Below are 20,064 nucleotides of genomic sequence, written 5' to 3' on the forward strand. Positions count from 1 at the left end.
CAGCACTCTGATGAAACTTTGCAGAAGTAAGTAGGTAAACGCCAACCCTTGACATAAAATCAGTCATTTATGCTAAATAGGAAGGGGGTGGGGGGTAGGAGAAGAGATTAAAAAAAAAAAAAAAAATCACACAAACAGGTTGCTTTCAGTGGAGAACAACTGCATGGTAAACTAGGCTCTCCTGACTGAATCTCTTCAAACTAGTACGGACCTTATGAACTAAAAGAAGACTCGCTGAAGCAGTGGAGGACTTTGTTAATTCAAATAAAGGAGCTCACCTTTATGGCTGTCAACCAAAACGCACAATTTCAATCTCCCTGTATATCTCAAAACCAAATGACTCTTTAAATGGTAGTACCTGTGAGTAAGATCCCGACAAGTAAATCTATGACCACTTGAAAACAAGTTTAGTAGTGAGGCAAGATACACAACTCCTTTGCTTCTCTGGGGAAAAAAAAAAAAAAACAAAAGCCCCCAAGGCAACTCCTAAGAAACAAAGCCAAAGGAAGGACAGGAATTTTAAGCAGTTAACCTATGGAGGGCTCTCTAGTTCAGCTAAATACTGAGAGAAGGTCCATCTCCTAGGGTATACTTCCTTTTTTTGCGACAACCTGAAGGAAAAAAATACTATGGTATTTCTCTTCCTGACTCATAAATACGGGTTTTTCCCATTGCTTTTTCAATCTATCTTCTGACAGAGGTTAATAAATAGAAGTGATGGCGCACAATTCTTGCTTATTTAACTTTTCCACGTCAATTGTTTTACAGACCTTTGTCTTATCCCTTCTCAGTGTCTCTTTTTGAGGCCACGAGTCCCTCATTATTTACTCACTCCTTATAAAGATGTTCTCTGCCATTGTTCACTGCCATGGCTCTTCTTGTACCTCTTCTGGCATGTACCGTATCTGTTTTGAATAGTAACTGTCCTTTCCCTTTAACATGGATTTTATTTGCCCTCTTAACCACCTTGTCAACACAGGCTGGCGAGGTCTTTCAGCAGTTTGTGACAGCTGATGGTCATAAGGGCTCATTGCATAACCCAGCATAACCAGCAAACTTGGTGTGTGTTCCTCCTCCTCCTTTCCCCAGATCAGTTATGAATACATTGAGCTGTACAAAAGGCTGAGTCTTTCCAAGACTCTCATGGCAAACCTCTACTCCGTGAAAACTGAGCATTGACTTACTTGGGGTTTTTTAAAAGTTTTAATCTGCTACTAAACTATGACACAATCCCTCCCCTTAACTCCAAACTGTTCAATTTAAGTGTTGTCATTGAGTTAGTGTGTAGTGATCTTTGGAAATGAAAAATAAAGGAGAACTTACTAAAATACCAAAATTTTAATTAATTTCTTTAAAGTAGTTTTGATCAATTTGTGCCAAAGAGATACCACTAGGTTTTGGGTGAAACCACTTTATTTCTTTAGAAAACCAGTCCAGAAGAATGATGTAAAAATACGAACTGCCACCTATATGAACAAATTGCTATTTGATATTGAAATGTAATCTGTGTTGGTCTTCACATAGTATTTCTGCTATCCATGCACACACACACACACACACACACACACATTAACCTTGATTTTAATTCTTCATGTTTCTATCCACTATCTTAGATCACTGTAGATAAGTTACAAGTTCATTGCTTATAAGCACACAAAAATATATATATTTGATATATTCATTGTAAGAGAGATTCCCATCACAAAATGAAAATGCAAGAAACAAGGAGTATAAAATCATCATGTATAGTGTAGTATTCCTTCATACTTAAACACTAATCACGGTGACTTTCTGCAACTATAACTTCATACTCTCTTATCTTGATAAATGTAGTCTTGTCCAACTTAAATTCATACAAAATACTATCATAAAGGTATTTTTTCTGGTTCATTACTTCAACTATGCCACCCTTCTGCATTTCTCTCATGCCTCCCTTTTTCCTTCACCATCAAACATGAACTATGGATCTTCATTTGCATGACTTTTCAAACACAAAACATATATGTCAACGTTCATTTGTTACCAAGATGTCAGCCTTGGCCATCCCTTTGCCAGGGCTAGCTTAGCTGTCCATTTGTTAAACCTCCCAAACAAACCACTCTTTAACTGATACCATCATTTTTGCATAAAACCCAGAAAACTTTACATACTTTCCTTTTTAAAATCCTTTCTTATGTTCTGATAAAAGACTGGTTAGAACACTGATGAACTGCAACCAGCATTTATGCCACTAGTCATAATATGGTTATTAATAAGCACTTCCTCAGACTACATTTAAAAATATCTATGTGCTCTACAAAATAAGACTATGTAATATTATGGGGAACTTCCAGCCACTACAACGTTTCACAACAAATATAATGTTTATTAACCTATTTTCCAAACAAATTACGGTTTCTTTTAACATTGAAAATAAGCAGGTCAGTAACATGGTTTTCTATCTTAACTCTTGTGATAGTTTACCTGAGTTGCAGCAACAACAGTAGTTATAGAAGGCGCAGTTGAAGGTGATAGAGCTCCCACTTGCTGCAAGTGGCCTGAAGCCTGCTGAGGTAAATGAGAACTGGAAACGGGAGTGCTAGATCCTGAGCCAGATACTGCATTTGGAAATGATACTGCTACATCATTGCTGCTAAAAATACCTGAAAAAAATTACAAAAACGATTACATGCATCTCTCTCTCTCCCCCTCCCTCTGTTTACTAGTAACCATGTAAATATGCAGTAGAAAATTAATCAAGACAAGCAAGATCACTCAATACGTAATGCAGAAAGCTCCTGTGTAGAAATTCTAACCATGCTGATTGATAAAAGTGCTCTCGTCATTTAACATTCTACAGTTCAGGGAATACAGATTGATTCAGTTTTAAGTTTTTGTAAAACATGTGTGATAAATCAAATATTTATGCACATTACAAACTGCTCAAACATTAACAGTGGCAGAATTTTTGGCTAAAATGCCTGCCTTCAACTGAATCTGCTATCAGAGTTTGCTCTTTCAATGTATTACTGTTAAGTAAAGAGTGAAGTATTGGGCTATGTAACTGAACACACACCATACAAATGGAAAAAATACTTTTTAATTTTAAAATAAAGGTTATTGAACAACATACATTTGTCCAAAACTGTAATTTTGGCAACTAAGGATTGCTCGTGCTTTTTCAGGAAAATATTGACAGCAAGTCTGAGGACAAAGTACTCAGATTTGCCGATAGAGCTGGTTGTATTTCATTTATTCACAAACTAAAATTCCATCCATGATCTATACGAATGCGTGACTAACATTTCTGCTAGAACGGCCAACAAATAAACAACTAAACACGTTAACATTAGTCAGACTTGTAAGTTAGCAATTTAAATAGGAAGAGTTCATACCCCTCTGTGAAGCCATTACTTCTGTTCATCTACATGCAGGGTAAAGTTCGTTATAGAGGTTGGGAAAAAAAACCCTACTGACCAGAAGCCCAGGACAAGAAGTAGTACCTGTCTATGAAACCGTTAGGCTCCACGTGCATTAGATAAGTGAGCTGTCAGCTGGCCAAGGAATATCAAGCATGGTAGCACTGAACTGCAGTTAGAGGAAGAGTGCCACAGGGAGTAAACAGAAGTAGAATGAACATGGTTAGATCAAAAAAAGCAACAGAACTGAAATGCCAGTTAGAAGGCAAAGGGTGGAGCTAGTTTGTCACTCATACAAATAATGATTTGAAGAAGGCAGTGACAATAAGAAGATACGCAATGTTAAAACACCACTCGCCACCCAGATAACCCTCTGAGCACAGGCAGTCAAGGGAGACTAACATCATCCAAACCCACACATAATATGCAAACACTGATGCATCTTAAATTCCCTGACTCTATTAACTGTCAAGAAAAATGGAAGAGAAAATCAGCCAGACCCACTAGAGAAAGAAGATACAAAAAAGCAGCTGAAGACACATCGCGACAACTCTTTTCTCCTGCCTAACCAAGGTTAGTGACTTATCTTCTCCCCAGTCTCTTCATCATAGAGAAATTCCATACCTGTTCTGCTTTTCTACTGACCTTCATATCTTTTTCCATTTAGTACACCTTCCCCTCCTTGTTCTTTTTTTGTCACCATCCCCAAAACCTACAGTTACCGCCTCATTAGCAGTTAAGATCCTTTAAGTGTTCGCTTTGCTATGACCTTTTTCCAGTTCTAGCTGGATCATCTAACTAGACAGCACATTTTTATGGATCCTGCTCTAATTTGTCCTTATACACCAGCAAAAAGAGCATGATTAACAAACAACCTTGCTACTGAGTCTATTCTTAAATGTGACATAATTACAACCACAAAAACTGAAATATAACCCAGGTCCTCAAAAGATTTTTTTAACTTGCTTTTAATCAACAATTTCAAATTAATAAAAAGGATGAGATTTGACCCTTTGTTTTTTGAATGCAGTAAAACAATTAAATATACAAACCTTCTTGAAAATATGAGATTCTCATGAATTATCAGGCTTCAGGAACCATAAGATTTAAGAGTAAAAATAATGAAATATCACAACACCTATGAGTAAACCATAAGAGCTCATCACCACAAACACTATCACTCTCATAAAACATCAATAGCAATGAGAGGAGAAAACAAAATTTTTGGTGAGAGACAAGTACCAAAACTTAAGGATATTTTGCCAGAACGGGAAAACAACTTCAAAATTTTAAAGCCATTGTAGATTTTTTTTTCTTAATTTTTAAAAATCTTACATACTTAATAACCGCAGAGCTTCTGCTGCTTCTATTTTAATGATAAGGTTTATTCTTCCTCTTAAAAATAAAATTCTGGAATCAAGCAAATAGTTATGAAATCACAGGCAAAAAAATATTTCAAAAGAAAGACAAGCAGCAAACTAGTTTGCCAGTGGAATGAGGTAAGCTAATATTTGTTGCCAGTTGTTGCAGCAGTATGAAAACCACTGTTTGTTGCTGTTGCAAAATACAGGACACATATGACCTATCAGTAGACCCTGTTTGGGATAAGTATTTTCATTCAGCAATCCCTTACCTAACGCATAAAGTACATGCACCTTCTGACACTACTCATGCAACCAAGATACTACTCCATGCAGCATTCAAATAAGAACTGTATGCTGAACATTCAAATAAAGTCTTGATTTTCACACAGTTTCAAAAATACCTGTATAAAAACTATCTGTATATCATATTAGAAAGCCAAGACAATACACATTTGAAATGTCTCTAACATACTAAGTTGTCCTTTGGGGTTTGGGGAGAGATAAATCACTTTCTGGATCAGGAAGGAATGATAACAAAAACCTGAACAAATCTCTGTAAACTACATTAATGTTTGAAACGAACAAACCACCTTGAAGTCCTTCCCATATTACTGAACAGCTGTACCTTGTGATGAATGGCACTGTGTAATTTGCCAGAGGCATAAATAGCATGGTCAAACACAATCTTCAGCATTTTAACCAGAACACAGTTCTTCAGCTCCAGGTGGAAATGGACATGTAACATGTTCATCTAAAGTCTGACTGTGTGTGTGACACCACTAACACAGCTGCAGAACACTGACTTCAGGTTCTAACAGATAAAATGCACATGTAGCCTGCACTGCTGGAGTGAAAGGCTTAACAAAAAGGCAGCTGCAAAAAAAAAAAAAAAAAAAAAAGGTATCTCTGGACACTGCCTGCTTAGCACAGAAAGGTAGCACTATAGAGCAGGGAACACATCAGATAATGCAGACTGGAAAAAAATGCATTCTTTATGCACCATCAATGACAAAATCGGTAACAGAGGAAATAAAAGCACTTTAAGAATAGTGAAAAACAAAATAGCCTCAAATCAAAATATACACCAGGTGGCACACAGAACACTTTTAGCGGTTTTATTGAAAACCTCAAAAGTAAGTAGTTCCATGAGCGGAAGAATTAACAAAACTGATTAAATTCTGGATTTCCAGTGTTGCATCTCACAGATTACATCAACATACTAAGCTTTACCACCACAATTTCTGTACCTAGCTATGAAATCCTCAGTTCTTATTTTCTAGTACTACAGCCCCCTCCATTACCCAGCTCTCTTACATTCCCTTCTTAATGCCAGTGACTGCCTAGCTCACCAAGAGACAAAAAACAAGCAGTGGCTACTTTTGTAGCCATACACCATCCATTCCTATTACAGGAACATACATGTTTTAGAGGTTTTTTTCTGTAAACTGGATAACAGATTTAAAGCTTACTGTGGGCCAAAATCAAGAGAGAGACCATCTATACTGCTTCCTTAGGAAGCTTGTAAAATTGTCTCCCTAAAGCTGTATTTTCTTTTGTAGGTCAGTAAGCTGAAACTATTACAACAATTTTGAAAAGAGGAAGTTATCTGAGATATCTGTCATAGGTTTCTCATCTTAGCATTTTGTCAAAACTTCAGGAATAAGAATAATATGGCCAAAAAGGCTGTTTTTCAAATGTAAACTTGCAGGCCCACAAAAGTTGCACAGAACTACAAAACGTTCCTACTTGGGTCATGGGGTTGGGACGACAACCTCAAGGGAACTCAGAATTCGAAGAAATAAAAGGAAATTTTGAGTTATAAGAACAAGAACTTCTTTACACAAACTGAAGCTATAAACATGTTTTCAGTACCTTCACTCTGTGTGGTAGTCCCAAAAAGTCTCCCCTAAACCCATGGCAACTTCCAATACAGTGCAAAATGAAAAGGTGTCTTTGCATGAAGCAGTCCATCATTATTAGCAACTAAACATGTACAAAAAACTGATGAAGTTCCATTACACAAGAAAGAGCATGTTCTATTCCAGTACAATGTTAATAGTGGAAGAAGCATCCCACTGTTATTTTGTAATAGGAACATAAACTAAAGTGAATCTAATGCAAAATAGATGCAAACAAAACCAGGTTATTTTTGACAGTTGTTTAGAAGGAGAAGAAAGTTGCACTTGAAACTGCCAAGCTAGCAACAGTATTTCACTTCAATTTATGAGATAATGAGCTTGGATGCTAGGGCCAATCTGTTTCCTTCATGAAGAAATCTGAAATCTAAGAATCAAATAATAATGCTCTTTTCCTGCTGGTGATGAGGAAAGTGGTAGAGTTCACTTTCACATAGGTTTCTACAAGATTCTGCAATAACAGTTCTAGAAGTGCACAGAAATGAAAGTTACTGATCTGCAGCTGGATAGCAAGCTACCATTTCCCTCCCTTTCAGTGACTGGGCATCCTTTTTTGATGGACAGGCCTGTCACAGATCAACAGTCAATATCTTCCTTTCACAAAGGGCATTCTGAGTACTCTCCATAACTGAGGTGGAAGTTAAAAAACCCCACAGACTCAAAATATCCAAAGAATACACAGTGCTGAGGGGGGTGGGGAGGAGGGAAGATACAAAGTACACGTGTACATGTTTTCAAAAACTGGTTTTCTAACTGTTTTGAAACAGTTGTTCCAGTTTGGTATCTATTGACGGAAGGCAGACTGCCACAATTATTCCCTTTGAGAATACTCTGTAGAGCAGATTTATAGTCAAAGACCAAAATACTTGACAAGAACTTTGACACAACCAAGGAACACAATCCAGCATGGCAATATGACATATATATGGTGAATCCATGATTGTATCACCATCATATACAGCGAAGACGTGACTTTGCTATCAAACTCCATTAAAATTAACCCCGAATCCTTGGCAGCTAAGCCAGCAAAAGACGTTCAGTTAATCTCTTCTGTCTACTCCCATCCCTATGTTCAAATCCCTGACTGTACAGTTATCTATAATCAATCAGAAATGTATTCAACAACAGGGTAAGGGTGAAGGATCAGAACTGATGTGCTACCAAAATGGTCTACTGTGTTCAGCTAGTCCCACCTGCTATAGTGAACAATGGTATTTTACACTTGATTCTGTGTTCATTGATGACTACTCATGTCAGCAGTCATGTTCCCACTTGGAATTAATCCCAGCTGATACAGGTCTCACACTGCAACCCTCCACTGCAGAAGGGCTCAAACCCACTTTTTCGTAGCCCACCCAAGATGAATTTTCTCTCTGAGAGAAAAGGTCTGAATGTGCCACTAGGAGACAGATGAATGACGCGCTGGACTAGGAACACAGGGAGAACTGTACTGTTTTTCTAGCTCACTATATCCATCTCTAACAGTGAACAATAACAGCTACACAAGCAAAAGTACAAAAAAAGGGCAAGCATATAGTAATACATTCCTCAAATGTTCTCCCAGCCTCTAGAAATCTATAATGTATGAATTTTGAGTGTGAGGAACAGTCTTTCTAATTATTAGCCTTAAATCTGCTTCCAGACTTGCCCCAGTGAATACCTTCCAATCCTTTCTGAACAGCTGTAACTTTTCACACCATATCTCATGGCAAAGTTAAATCTTAGTTGAAGTGTGCAGTCTTTTTTTGGGGTGGAAGATGGCCGACACAGGGGCAAAACTCCTTTCACTTGTTTCCTCCAGATACCCAGATTTCTCACAATAATCTTTGAAATGCTTTATAACTGCCTGTTGATGTTTCACAATTAATTCAGCTTTATGAAATAGGACATGTTAAGAATTTCATACTTGTTCTACCATGAGTCAAAAAGTTTTCAAGTACTCTTCTAGAATAGAATACTAAGATAAAGAGCTCTGTGATCATATCTGAGACACACATGGTCATAACCACAAAAAAGACCTGTCGTTCAAGTGTGTCACAGCACAGAAAGATCTTTGTAAAAGAAGAAGTTAAACAGATATGAAAGAACGATTGATAAAGACCTTAACTTTTTAAGGTTTAAAGTTTACATGTTCACTTTTGTAACAGTGAGCCAATACATACAAGCCTAAGTGACTTAAATACAACAAAGTAAAACCAAAGCAGTTTTAGGCTCACTTAATGAGTATTCATGAATATGAGCATGACTTGTGATCTACGTTTCTTAATGATTTCAGAGAAAATTTACTGTGTTTGCTTAAGATCTCTGAAAACATACCATAGCTGCAAACCATTCTGACAGCAATCTACCTCGGTGCTGAAATGGTGAGTCACTGGAAGCACTAGACTCATCTTCACTACTAACATAATACAGTCTTTTATGGGAGTTTCTACTTCAGAAGTTCTCTCTTTTCGGTTCCAGTGATCTGAGGCTGGTGTCTTTGAAGGGAGGGGGGAAGATGGGACAGCTGTTGCCCAGTTTCTGTGACTAGAACAGTTACAGCTTTAAAGTGGTATTCTAGAACCTCATGGTCAGATAGCTGTCCTTAAGACTGCAATATCTGACAACCAAACAGTAACTACTCAGTATTTTGAAATGTGCGTAACAGGACTATTTCAGGCTAACTTTTTAATTTACCCTTCTCTTGTTCTTCGTTTTTATCAATTTAGATGGTTTAGCTGAGCACTACTGTCTCCACACTTCAACGCAGGCAGATGCCTTTTTATCAAAACTGAAAAACTCTGCCCAAGTTGGGCTAGTTTAAAACAAAAGAAAATTAATTCATGCTCAGATTCTGTTTAGTTTAGGTTATCTTGTTAAAAAAATCATACCATATATACTGAATTTCACCTGCATTGATGCAGAGGCCAAGGCTACAGAACTGAAGTTTCTTTGGAAACACGTCTTCTAAAAACAATCACAGAACTGAGACTGGCACAATGGATGTCTGTTCTGTATTACGACTCTCCTCACTGCAACTCAAATATCAGCGTAAGACAGAACAATCAATAACAAAGACCTAAAAACAGAGTATGAAATAAAATAGACAGAAGACAGAACAAGCAAGAACTGAAGTAACCACAGAAAGGCAACAAGCGAACATTACCATTTACAGCTATCTCTAACAGAAAATAATCAGGTCATTGCTTCCCATAGTCCTTTTTTTAAAGTATGCACTAAAACTGTCAAGAGATATGTGCGCTCTGTATGTATATGTGTGCATATACAGATATGTGTATCCCTCTTGCTCCTTTTCAGTGGCAGACCCACAGAAGAAGAGACAAGACTGCAAGATCAAGTCAAAAAGTTTGACTGTAAGATCCAGAGTATGACTTGGAAGGACAAAGCACATTCTTATCACACAGTGAATAGCAGTGACAACTTTACATCTCTCAGCTGCAAATTTTGTTGTTTTTTAGAAAAAGGTTTTGAAAAAAGCATGAAAAATATAAGAAGTTGATTATACAACTGGAAAACACAGCACTGAGTATACCCAGTCTCTTACTGGCAAAACTGCAGTGTGCCACTGTCGCTTTGAAGTGTCTTGACTCCTTTCTATTAAGGCAGGCATCTTAATGGAACAGCTTTCATGACTCCATTTTCTAATCATCTTTTTTAGGACTAGATCCTTTCAAACCAATTCAATATTTTAGCTATTATCTTTCCTCCTTCACAGTTTGTCAGCACCGAATTTCAACTGACAGGCTTCGCCCACCACCTTTATAGCAAAACTATCAATAATAAACCTCTCTGCTCCAAACTTGTATTTGTTTCCACTCAAACTAAAAGTCACAGGTTTTCTTTTCGGTACTTTATTGCTGATGTGCAGCCAGCTTAAACTCAGTGCAACGAAAAAACAAGCTCCTGACACAGACTCCATCAAAACTCTTACTGACAGTAACATTTACAACCCTCAGCATTACCTGACTCATAATCTGAACATGAGTAAATTTTGGAGTAAATGATCTTCCTTTATTTAAATATTTATCTCAAGTTTTAATACTTTCTTTTCATCCTATATAAACACATGACAAGATCTTTTCTTGCTGTTCATATTATCAAAATTTCTACCGACCCTCATTGATTTCACCCAGATATATGCTTCTGACAAAACAAGAGCCCTGCAATACTGGGATGGGGGGAGGGAGGGGAGGAGGGAAAGGCAATAATGGGGCAAAAAAGTAACCAACTTCACCTCAGAAGGTACCATGAAACATCACCACCACCAACCCACCATCCCCCAAAAAAGTAGTTAGATTATAAATCCTGTTCAAACACCATTCTTAAACAAACATGTAGCTACCATTATGCTGTTCCACAACAGTAAGTTATATAAAGCATTACTATTGTTTGGCAATATATGTCCTTCCAACTATCTATGCCATTTAAAAAACAAGAAGTGCAATGTGGGAATAAGTCACAAATGGTGTTCCATCGATTTCTATTCTACACCTTCTTGTGAATCTATACCTCTTCAACATTAAACAGCAAAAAGGCTCTGCTTATAAAACAGCAGAAACTCACCAAGTCCAAATTCAGCACCCTTTGTCAGATACCCTTCAGATGTTTACTTTTGTTCAGAAAAATGGTGAGCTTGCTTTCCTTCATCTCAAAGCTGGTTCAGAGTACTGTATACCTGGGAGAGTGAGAGGGAAACCCTATATCAAAAGGAAAAAAGCTAAACCTACTTTACTAAAGCAAAGCAAATCTAGAGAAATTTCATTATTTCTCACCACACGTAGACTATGGAACATAAAGGTAATGTAACATTAAAATTTTTATTATTTAAGAGACCCACCAATCTAGACATGTGCCTAACAGGTGTAATTCATGGCTCTGACAGTATGAAAAGCAAAAGTTCTATAAAACTGTAATGACTGCTAGCTCTATATGCAAAAAACTTGACCATGCAAAGTTTCAAACACTTAAATTCTTTTGCATATTCTGAATTTCAAGTCAATACAATTAGAAATGCATACAGCACTGCTCTTCTAACATACATGCACAGCAGTAAGAAAAATTCTATTTGGCTGGCACAAATGGGTAAAAAAATTACATTTTTTTTATTAACAGATCACCTGACACCAATTAAATATCACACTGAGAAACAAACTTGATAACCTTCAAAACTGGCCTCATGAGAGGGTTTTCAATCTTTCAATAACTTGTGAATATAGCTATGATTGTTTCCTACAAACTAACAATAGCCTTGAAAAAGTAAACCAAGTTCTAATTTAAGAAGATATTTCATTTCCACTGGCTATGAGTGAATAGAGAAAAAGGGGTACAAAGCCAATGCTGAATACTAAAGGGAAACAGCCATTAGATACATTAAAGATTCAATATTGCTCCCTCTGAAACTGATAGTTCTGTTATCAGTGACACAAATGAGCAGCATCAGGCTGTCAGAACAAAGAATGGACAAAACAAGGCTACCTTCACATGCATTACTTGTAGTAATTTAAGTAGTCAGGAAGGGAAGTGGGAGAATGCCTGAGGTAGACACCACTATAACACACCTATGAATGGAGCACAGAAGAAGGACTAGAAAACACTATTCACAAAATTAAAGAAAAGGATCTCAGAACTGGAATAAAACTGTTATCGTTTTACTTCACACATACAAAAAGATCATAAAAAGAGAACTGAGGAACTATTGACCTATCAGGCTCCTGCAGACAATCTACAAAAGTTTTCACTCAAGTACTGAACAATTGACGCACTGCAGACCTGTATTTCACCCAATCCATAGAATATGCAGACCTTCAATCAGGCTTTTCCACAAAAGGCTACCCTTTGTGATAAATGAACCTCTGAAAAAGATTCTAATATAACTTACCATTATGTATGGCATTCATCAACTTCGAGAAAGCTTTTGAGTTAGGAGAAAAAGGGCTTCATGTTAAGATCATGTTTAACAGACGCACAAAAGAATATATGTATAGACAGGAATTTCAGTGAACAATAATATACCTGAATACATCTTTCTTGTATTAGAGCTCTGATCATTTACAGTAGCACAAATTGTAAAATGGATTTATTTCTATCCACTGTAATTTTTTACTTATATTTCTTTTATCAATGTTGGTTAGATTTTAAATGTCGAGTATAAGAACATTCCAGCACATGCCAATTAGCTGTATTCTAAAGCTAATATTACAAATAAAAATTCAAATTCTTTCCAGTGGCAATCAGTACCCCCAAGAAAAGACTGATTTTAATTTCATTGTCTGCAACAAATTTAGAAACTCAAACGGAAGTTGCCTTGCTAATTTTAATCACGAGGCATCTGTTTTGCTTCACTGATACATTGAGATGAATTCAAGCAATCAAGTCTAACAGAAAACGGTTGTGTCTCCTGGACTTTAGAGAGCTCAGTTCAGGAACAACTCAGATACATAGAAAGAATGTCCAACTAGTGGTACACGAACGGAGATGCTCACATGAACTTCCTTTCCTTCACGGGTTGGGGTTTTTACAGAGTATTGATCTCTAATCCTGAAGTGCCAGAACACACTCACATCCTCTGCCGTGCAGCTGAAGTCTCTAACACAGCCTCCACAGCACCACAACATCATAATGCCCAGTTGCAGAGTGGTGGCAGTCATGCAGATGCCAGCCCTCTTCCACTTATCCCACCAGCTTATTCCTGCTTAAGATAATGACCTCATGACTATAGAATTATTTTAGTTTCAGTTTGCTTGTTCGCTCTTTCACACTACTAAGGAACAAAGCCCTCAGTTCACACATCTGGTTTGACAAGATGATCGAATTAATGACTTTACAGGCCAGATCAGGGGCAAACACCTCTGTCATGCTTCCATGGGGGAATTTTCTACCTGCATCAGCCTCTGAGATCTGACTGCAGTAACTATTTGGGTTCCAACAGGGCAACTGCCTTTAATGATTTATTTTTCTCTTCTTTACTCTTGCCACAACTGGAAGCTACTAAACATTGCTGTCATAAGCTAATTTTTAACTGCCAGGCTCTTCTGAACATCAGAATTTCAAAAAAAATGAATGAAGAACAAAGACATCTTAAACTTCTGTCATTCATATTCAAACATTACAAAACTAATTCAGAAGCAGTTTTAAAAAATTTAAAAGGCTTGACTTTTACCTACTGACTAAAACTGAGTAATTAGCCAAAGGTACTTCAATGGAAATACTTCTAAAATTTGGAATATTTTAATTAAAGCACTATATGCTAAGTCTGTTCTCTAAAAAATATAAGTATTAATGTTGGGGGGTTTAAATTTTGTGGTACAGAAAAAATGCACAATATACAAAATTCTGTATGATTCCTAACATAAGTGCATTAATCTGAAATAAATGAAACTGATAATTTTAATTAACCTTCTCAGTAGTTTTCAGAGAACTAACAAAATACAAAAATACACTTATAATTTACAAGGAAAAAAATGCACAGAGCTAATATGACTGGAATTGCATTATACTATGCAGACAAATTCTTTCTCAGGTGCAGAGGACACAATGCAACTGCAGTCTGCCACTCTTAAGTGCAGAACCATTTCACCCACACCTACTTTCCACAGCCTTTGATTATAATTATATCAGTTCATTCCATTTATGCTCAGATTTTTGTGCACAAGAAATAGCAGCCATTTTAATCCATCATTGCTTTCAACACTAAAGAAAGTCCCTTTCAAATTTAAGGAACCATTGGGTAGGTTTGGAAGGAGGCTCGGGGTGATGGGGTTTTTTTTTTCTTTTCTCTTCTTTATTTTTTATTTTTTTCAAACAAGCTCAGTCCTAGACTGCTGAAGCTGTACCTTTTGCTTTTGTTTCTTTAAAACTGTACCACACAGGAGCTACCACTAATCCAAGCAATCACATACAACATATTCTCAAACATCACTCAAGAGGTATGAGAAAGTTTCAAAGCAGAATACACTAGGTATGTCCCAATGCAAAATTTACTATCAGATAACACTTCATAGACAAATGAGGAAGACATGCAGCTAAAGAGCTAACAAAACACTAGCTGTTCTAACACAGACCTCATCCAATTACACAAGGAAGGGCCAACACTAGATCAGTCCTGCTTGTGACTGATGGAGCTAATTCTAGACTCCCCTCAAGCCTCTCCACAGAACAGAAGGAGAACTGTTCCCCTACCACCACTCCCTTCCACACTCCATAAATTAGTAGAAGGCAGATGAAAAAAGGTGTTTTATTCTGGAAGGAAAAAAGAGCTACTGTCTTGGTTCCTGTGTAACTGCCTTTATTGGCAGCTACCTCTTTCCTGACTCCTGCACTGAAGTACCCCCTCCCAGCCACCCAGTTTTCTGCTACAATGTACAGACAAGCTATTGAAATCCAACATGCTAAGGTGTCAAGAAAGATTAGGGATGGTGAATGGTAACTATAAACACAGATATAGAGATATAGAGATATAGAGATATAGAGATATAGAGATATAGAGATATAGAGATAGATATGCATGCCAAAAAACTGTATGCTGTAATAGCTGGACTTCTCACTGTTTTCGTTTGCCATCTCTGCTGCCTCTCGCACTTTCAGTCTTGGTTAAATTTTTCCTCTCTTCATCCAATCCTTACAGCAGCTGCTATTGTTTGCTTTATTTAGAACCTTGCAGTTATTCCTCCTTAAAATCAATTCTTCTCAGAAAAAACTTCGATGCTTCCAGCTCATTCATTTCAATTTCTGAAATGACTCGGTATTAATACATCCAAGCCACCACCCTCTGGTGTTCATTACTTGTTTTTAAGGGAATTGGTTATGCATACAAAAACTAAAGTTCCATCCTAAGCTTACCACTACTCCACAACAGAAAAAAAGCCTAGTGACTTCATCCCTAGGAAGGATGTTATTTGCCGTAACGAAGCCCTAAATCCATCAGATTAGGCATTTGTCCATGACAGTTATCACACTTCAAGAAAAAAAAAAAAAGTTAAAAAAACCAAACAAAACAAATTCCAGCAATTTGCATTTGACATTCTTATGTGAAAGCTAACTATATTGATAGCTTACGAGCCACTTTTTCATTTGTTTGGGGGAGTGGGGGCTGTGTTTGGTGTTTGGGTTTTTTATTTGTTTGTTGGAGGGGGTTCTGTTGGTATTTTTTTAATTTACTTGGAATCTCTAGTCATTCTTATCTCACAGATGTTCAAAAACAATAAACAATGGGAAACAGAAATAAAACCAAGTCAAGTACGTAGGATCTAACACGATTCTTCATGCACAAGTCCCAGTTGCATGTTCATATTCTTTAGTTCTGTCAGCAGTTCCACAAATCCCTTTCTCAACTCAGATTTCTAGAGCTATACAGGTCCAAAGAACACAGATGCTCACTCACTTTTTTATGACAAAATTTTTCCATTTTTCCCTGTTACTTAGTTTAGTGAGAACCCTTTTCTGAACCTTTTACCACTGCATGTAATTCCCTCTCACAAAAACATATGCAGCAAACTAGATCACGGTCAAAATGAACAGTTTACTTCCTGCTATCCTTATGGCCTTCTCACATATCTACCAAATCTGACACTGAAAGATGAAGACTTCTATTTAAAAGCTGAATAAAAAGTATAGAAAGAGCAATATGAAGTAAGGAGTTTGCATCTAAACTAGGTGTTAAATCCAAGTTTGGTTCAAATGGACAAAAAATGGCTTTACATTCAGGATCACATAAGAAGTAGCTTTTCTAACAATACAAAATAGTTTATTTCACTTACTGTTTCCTGCATTACCACCACAAAAGCCCTTGCAAGAACTGTCCTGCTAAGTATTCTGACAGCACACTTCATGTATATGGCATACCTGTATATCAAGTTCCTACAACACTTTTTCAGGTATGCTTAATACTCTTGAAAGAGAGTTTTATTTGAGTAACCTTCTGGAAATACATTGTTGGCTTACCTCTGCCAATTTTCTGCATTTTAATCATGTTGGGGAGATTTATCAAAAATGAGCTCACATTCAGATGAATCTACATGCAGATCTTCCAGGTACAGGTAATGTTTGTACAACATCAGGAACTACCATACAGTGAAAAGGCACTGGGACACAGTGTCACTTACTGCACCTAAGACACATCTTTATGCACATGGAGCTACCAGGGGACCATCTAACTGCAAATCCTCCACTACACAGCCAGAATTGCTGGGGTGCCTTTGCTGCAGCATTGAGCTAAGTGACATGCTACAGTACCACAACACAGGTGGCCTGGAGGTTCAGAAAGCTGCTGTTCTTAGTCCTATCACACCCATACAACCTGCTTAAGGAAGAAAAATTAATTACTTACATAAGAAGGAAGCATAGGTACTTGATAATCAGGCACTTGGCCCTATAATATTTGTTTTAAAAAGCAGTATAGCTCCTATATATCAACACATGAATCTCTCCATTCTAAGTCTTAATGGATTTGTCCCTCAGCAAAATCTTTCACTGAAAAGCTCAATTATTTTAAAGTAACTAGTCTTTTTTATGCCATTGTATTATGTTAGCATTTCTATTTAACTTTTTTGTTTTCTTTTTGAAACTTTACAAGGGAATTGCAGGAATTACTATGATGATCAACAACAGCTCTAGACATCACAGCCTCTCCCCAAATATAATCTTGAGACAAACTTCAGTCAGTTTAACTTCTGGTACTGCAGCTCTTCACATTAAATAAATGGAAAGTTTAAAAGCCAAGTACACTTCCTTCTGATTTTAAAAACCTGACTGTAGTGCTGTCACCTCTGACTGACAACAACAACAAAAAAAGTATTTTACCATATGAATTGGACAGTCTTCAGATGGACAAAAATTCAAGAACTATCAACACATACACATCACTTACTTTTCAGCTGTATTTGATTTCTGAAAGAGTTGAAAGTCTGTAAGATCTGAAAAGTACAATTTTCAAGGAAGGGTAAAAAAACCCTACTGCTCCTTTTATAGTCAAGCCTCTTCTCTACCCTCCCCCGCACACACTTTTGTATGTTCCCATGTCACCTTTAACAGATTTTATGGAGTTAAAAGACTGATTGCTATCTCACATTTGACTTACAAAGAATGCCATACTCTAGTAATTGACTCCAGATGCTGAAAAATGTTCACACTCAAGAAGATGAATATTTTAATTTTAAAACATATATACAAAAACCTCTTAATTTGATACCATTTTGAAAGTCCATTTTTTTAAGTTAAGCCATTTTAAAGGAGTTTCTGGGAACTAAACAGTTACAAGTAAGAAAACACTTGTATCTCACTTTATTTTCCATGCAGCAATAGAATCAAGGAATATATCCTTGATTTTCAGAAAAGGGATACATCTCTAAAGCAAATACCAAATTCTGTAACAAAGACATCTGATAGGATAGAAATCATAATTGCCTCACAGTGTCTCCTTGTTCCCCTGCTCTATTTAAAAGTCTAATTCTTAGTTTTATAATAAGAGTTAGAGAACTAATATAATCTAAGCACAAAACTGGAAGTTTCAGTACATCTTTCTGCCCTTATTTTTTTTAATGTAATAATGATAATACCACATACTTTACTCCATATCTGCAAAGACAATCAGCCACTGGAAAAGCAGGCAATTTATTTTCTTCACTATGCAGACAACAATAGTAGCAAAGCTGTCAGCCAAATCTCATTCATACAGCGTAGTTTACGCAGATTATGCAGGCCTAAAGTAAGTTAGTTTTTGTTAGGAGTTCAAACCTAACACCAAATATATACAAGGCTCTTTGTAGGCTTATGGGTCAAATATAAAATAAAAGAAAGCAGTTTACAAAAAGCTCATGGACTTCCCTGAAAACCTTCCCTTACCAAATAAAAAAGATTTATAGCTGAATTTGGAAAGCAGTAATACAGAAACTTAAGTAGACTTTAAGCCCTCCCCAGTCCATTTTCTTCTCTGCCAGTATAGATACAACTAACTAATAGTCTAATCTGTATTCATACATATATTTATTATGTTTCAACAAGTTTGTATTTTGATGCCCAATCTGCAAATAATTCTGTATGGGCAAAAATGTAGACCTGCAGAGTTTCTTGTAATTGTTACTAAATTAATATTTGGGTAGAAGACTCACAAAGCTTGAATAAAAACAGTATTTCAAATAGTTTAGAAATATGTACATCTTTTTGCTAAGCTGTTTAAAATTATGCCTTTCTCCCAAAATTAATAACTACCAAAACTTTCTTTATTTTGTTATTAAATGAAAGACCGAAAAGGGAAGTCAAGAAAATACACATTCCCTTTCCTGTATTAATTTTTTGCTTTGTTGTGGGTTCTTTTAGCATCTGAAATGTATCACAAGTCCATAATTTAAACATACTATTTGCTGTTGACTGTCAGAGAATAACAAATAAATAAATTATGACATCTTTTGAAATTTAAATAGAAGCTACTGCCCAGAGTCACCATAATTTGGGAATCTAGTTTAAAGATATAATCTTCAAAATTTCTATTTTAACCTGACAGACACGTTCTCATACAACAATTAACTAGTCATGTAACTTCCACAGCTGCCAAGATCTCCTCTGACATTAGCAGGCCTTAGCAGCTTGACATGGAAGCTCTATACAGGTCCTTCCCTGGGACATTTTTTTTCACTTCAGAAAGCCCTCCCATCTGTTTTCACTGAAAAATAAAAACTTCACAATTTTCTTGAGAAAGGAAAACTTTGCCTTGTTTTAAATCAAGTTGTGTTTCAAAGGGATGCTCCAAGAGTTTCTAGTCTTGTAACATTCACAGGGCGGCTGATTTGCATCCCATGCTCAAAACACTGCTTCCATGGAAAGTCAGGCAGCTTGGAGTCTTCAAGAGCGGAACAGGCTGAGTATTTCTTCTTTTCAGCAGCCCATCCAATTAAACACTATATGTCTGTATTTTTCCACTGACTTTTTTTTTTTTTTTTTAAAACAGAAAATGGGGCAATTACCTGTATGCAGTATGGAATTACCAAAAAAAAAAAAATCTTGACCAGGAATAGTAATTCTTTTTGTATCACAATTATGATCATGCTTCTAAACATTTTTGTAAACTGAAATATTCTCAAATGAAAGGTATTCCAGTCTAGCAAAGAGCTTCAGACTCTTTGAAAAGGATATTTTAAAAATACCCATCATTGTATGCCTCTTCTCAACTTTCACATTCATAGTCATATTTTAGGAGGAAATTGGTATCATAAATAAAGATAGTACTTTGCTACCTGCACCATGTATGGAGTAATTTCTATTAATTACGATGTAACTTTTCTACCCCTTCTTGAAATGAGTGTCACAGTGAGGACAAGAGCCTTTTTTTCCCCCTGAAGTATAATGTTCAGTTCTCCATCATTATTCAGAAGTTTTTCATAACTGTTTTCAAAA

At 36.5% G+C, this 20,064-nt stretch overlaps 1 protein-coding gene across 7 annotated transcripts in view; it reads right to left on the bottom strand.

The window, feature by feature from the left end:
- Window positions 1-20,064, bottom strand: part of MLLT10 (MLLT10 histone lysine methyltransferase DOT1L cofactor) — a 128,918-nt gene that overhangs the window by 34,291 nt on the left and 74,563 nt on the right. For all 7 annotated transcript variants that reach the window (XR_005604661.1, XM_039571824.1, XM_039571816.1 and 4 more), the window contains one exon: window positions 2,464-2,642. Coding sequence is in view for 6 of the 7 variants with exons in the window: in XM_039571824.1 (XP_039427758.1) it covers window positions 2,464-2,642 (179 nt within the window). In the remaining variant the exon portion in view is untranslated. The remainder of the gene's footprint in view (window positions 1-2,463; window positions 2,643-20,064) is intronic.

The sequence above is a fragment of the Corvus cornix genome, chromosome 2 (assembly GCF_000738735.6).
Source record: "Corvus cornix cornix isolate S_Up_H32 chromosome 2, ASM73873v5, whole genome shotgun sequence".
Classification (NCBI taxonomy): domain Eukaryota; kingdom Metazoa; phylum Chordata; class Aves; order Passeriformes; family Corvidae; genus Corvus; species Corvus cornix.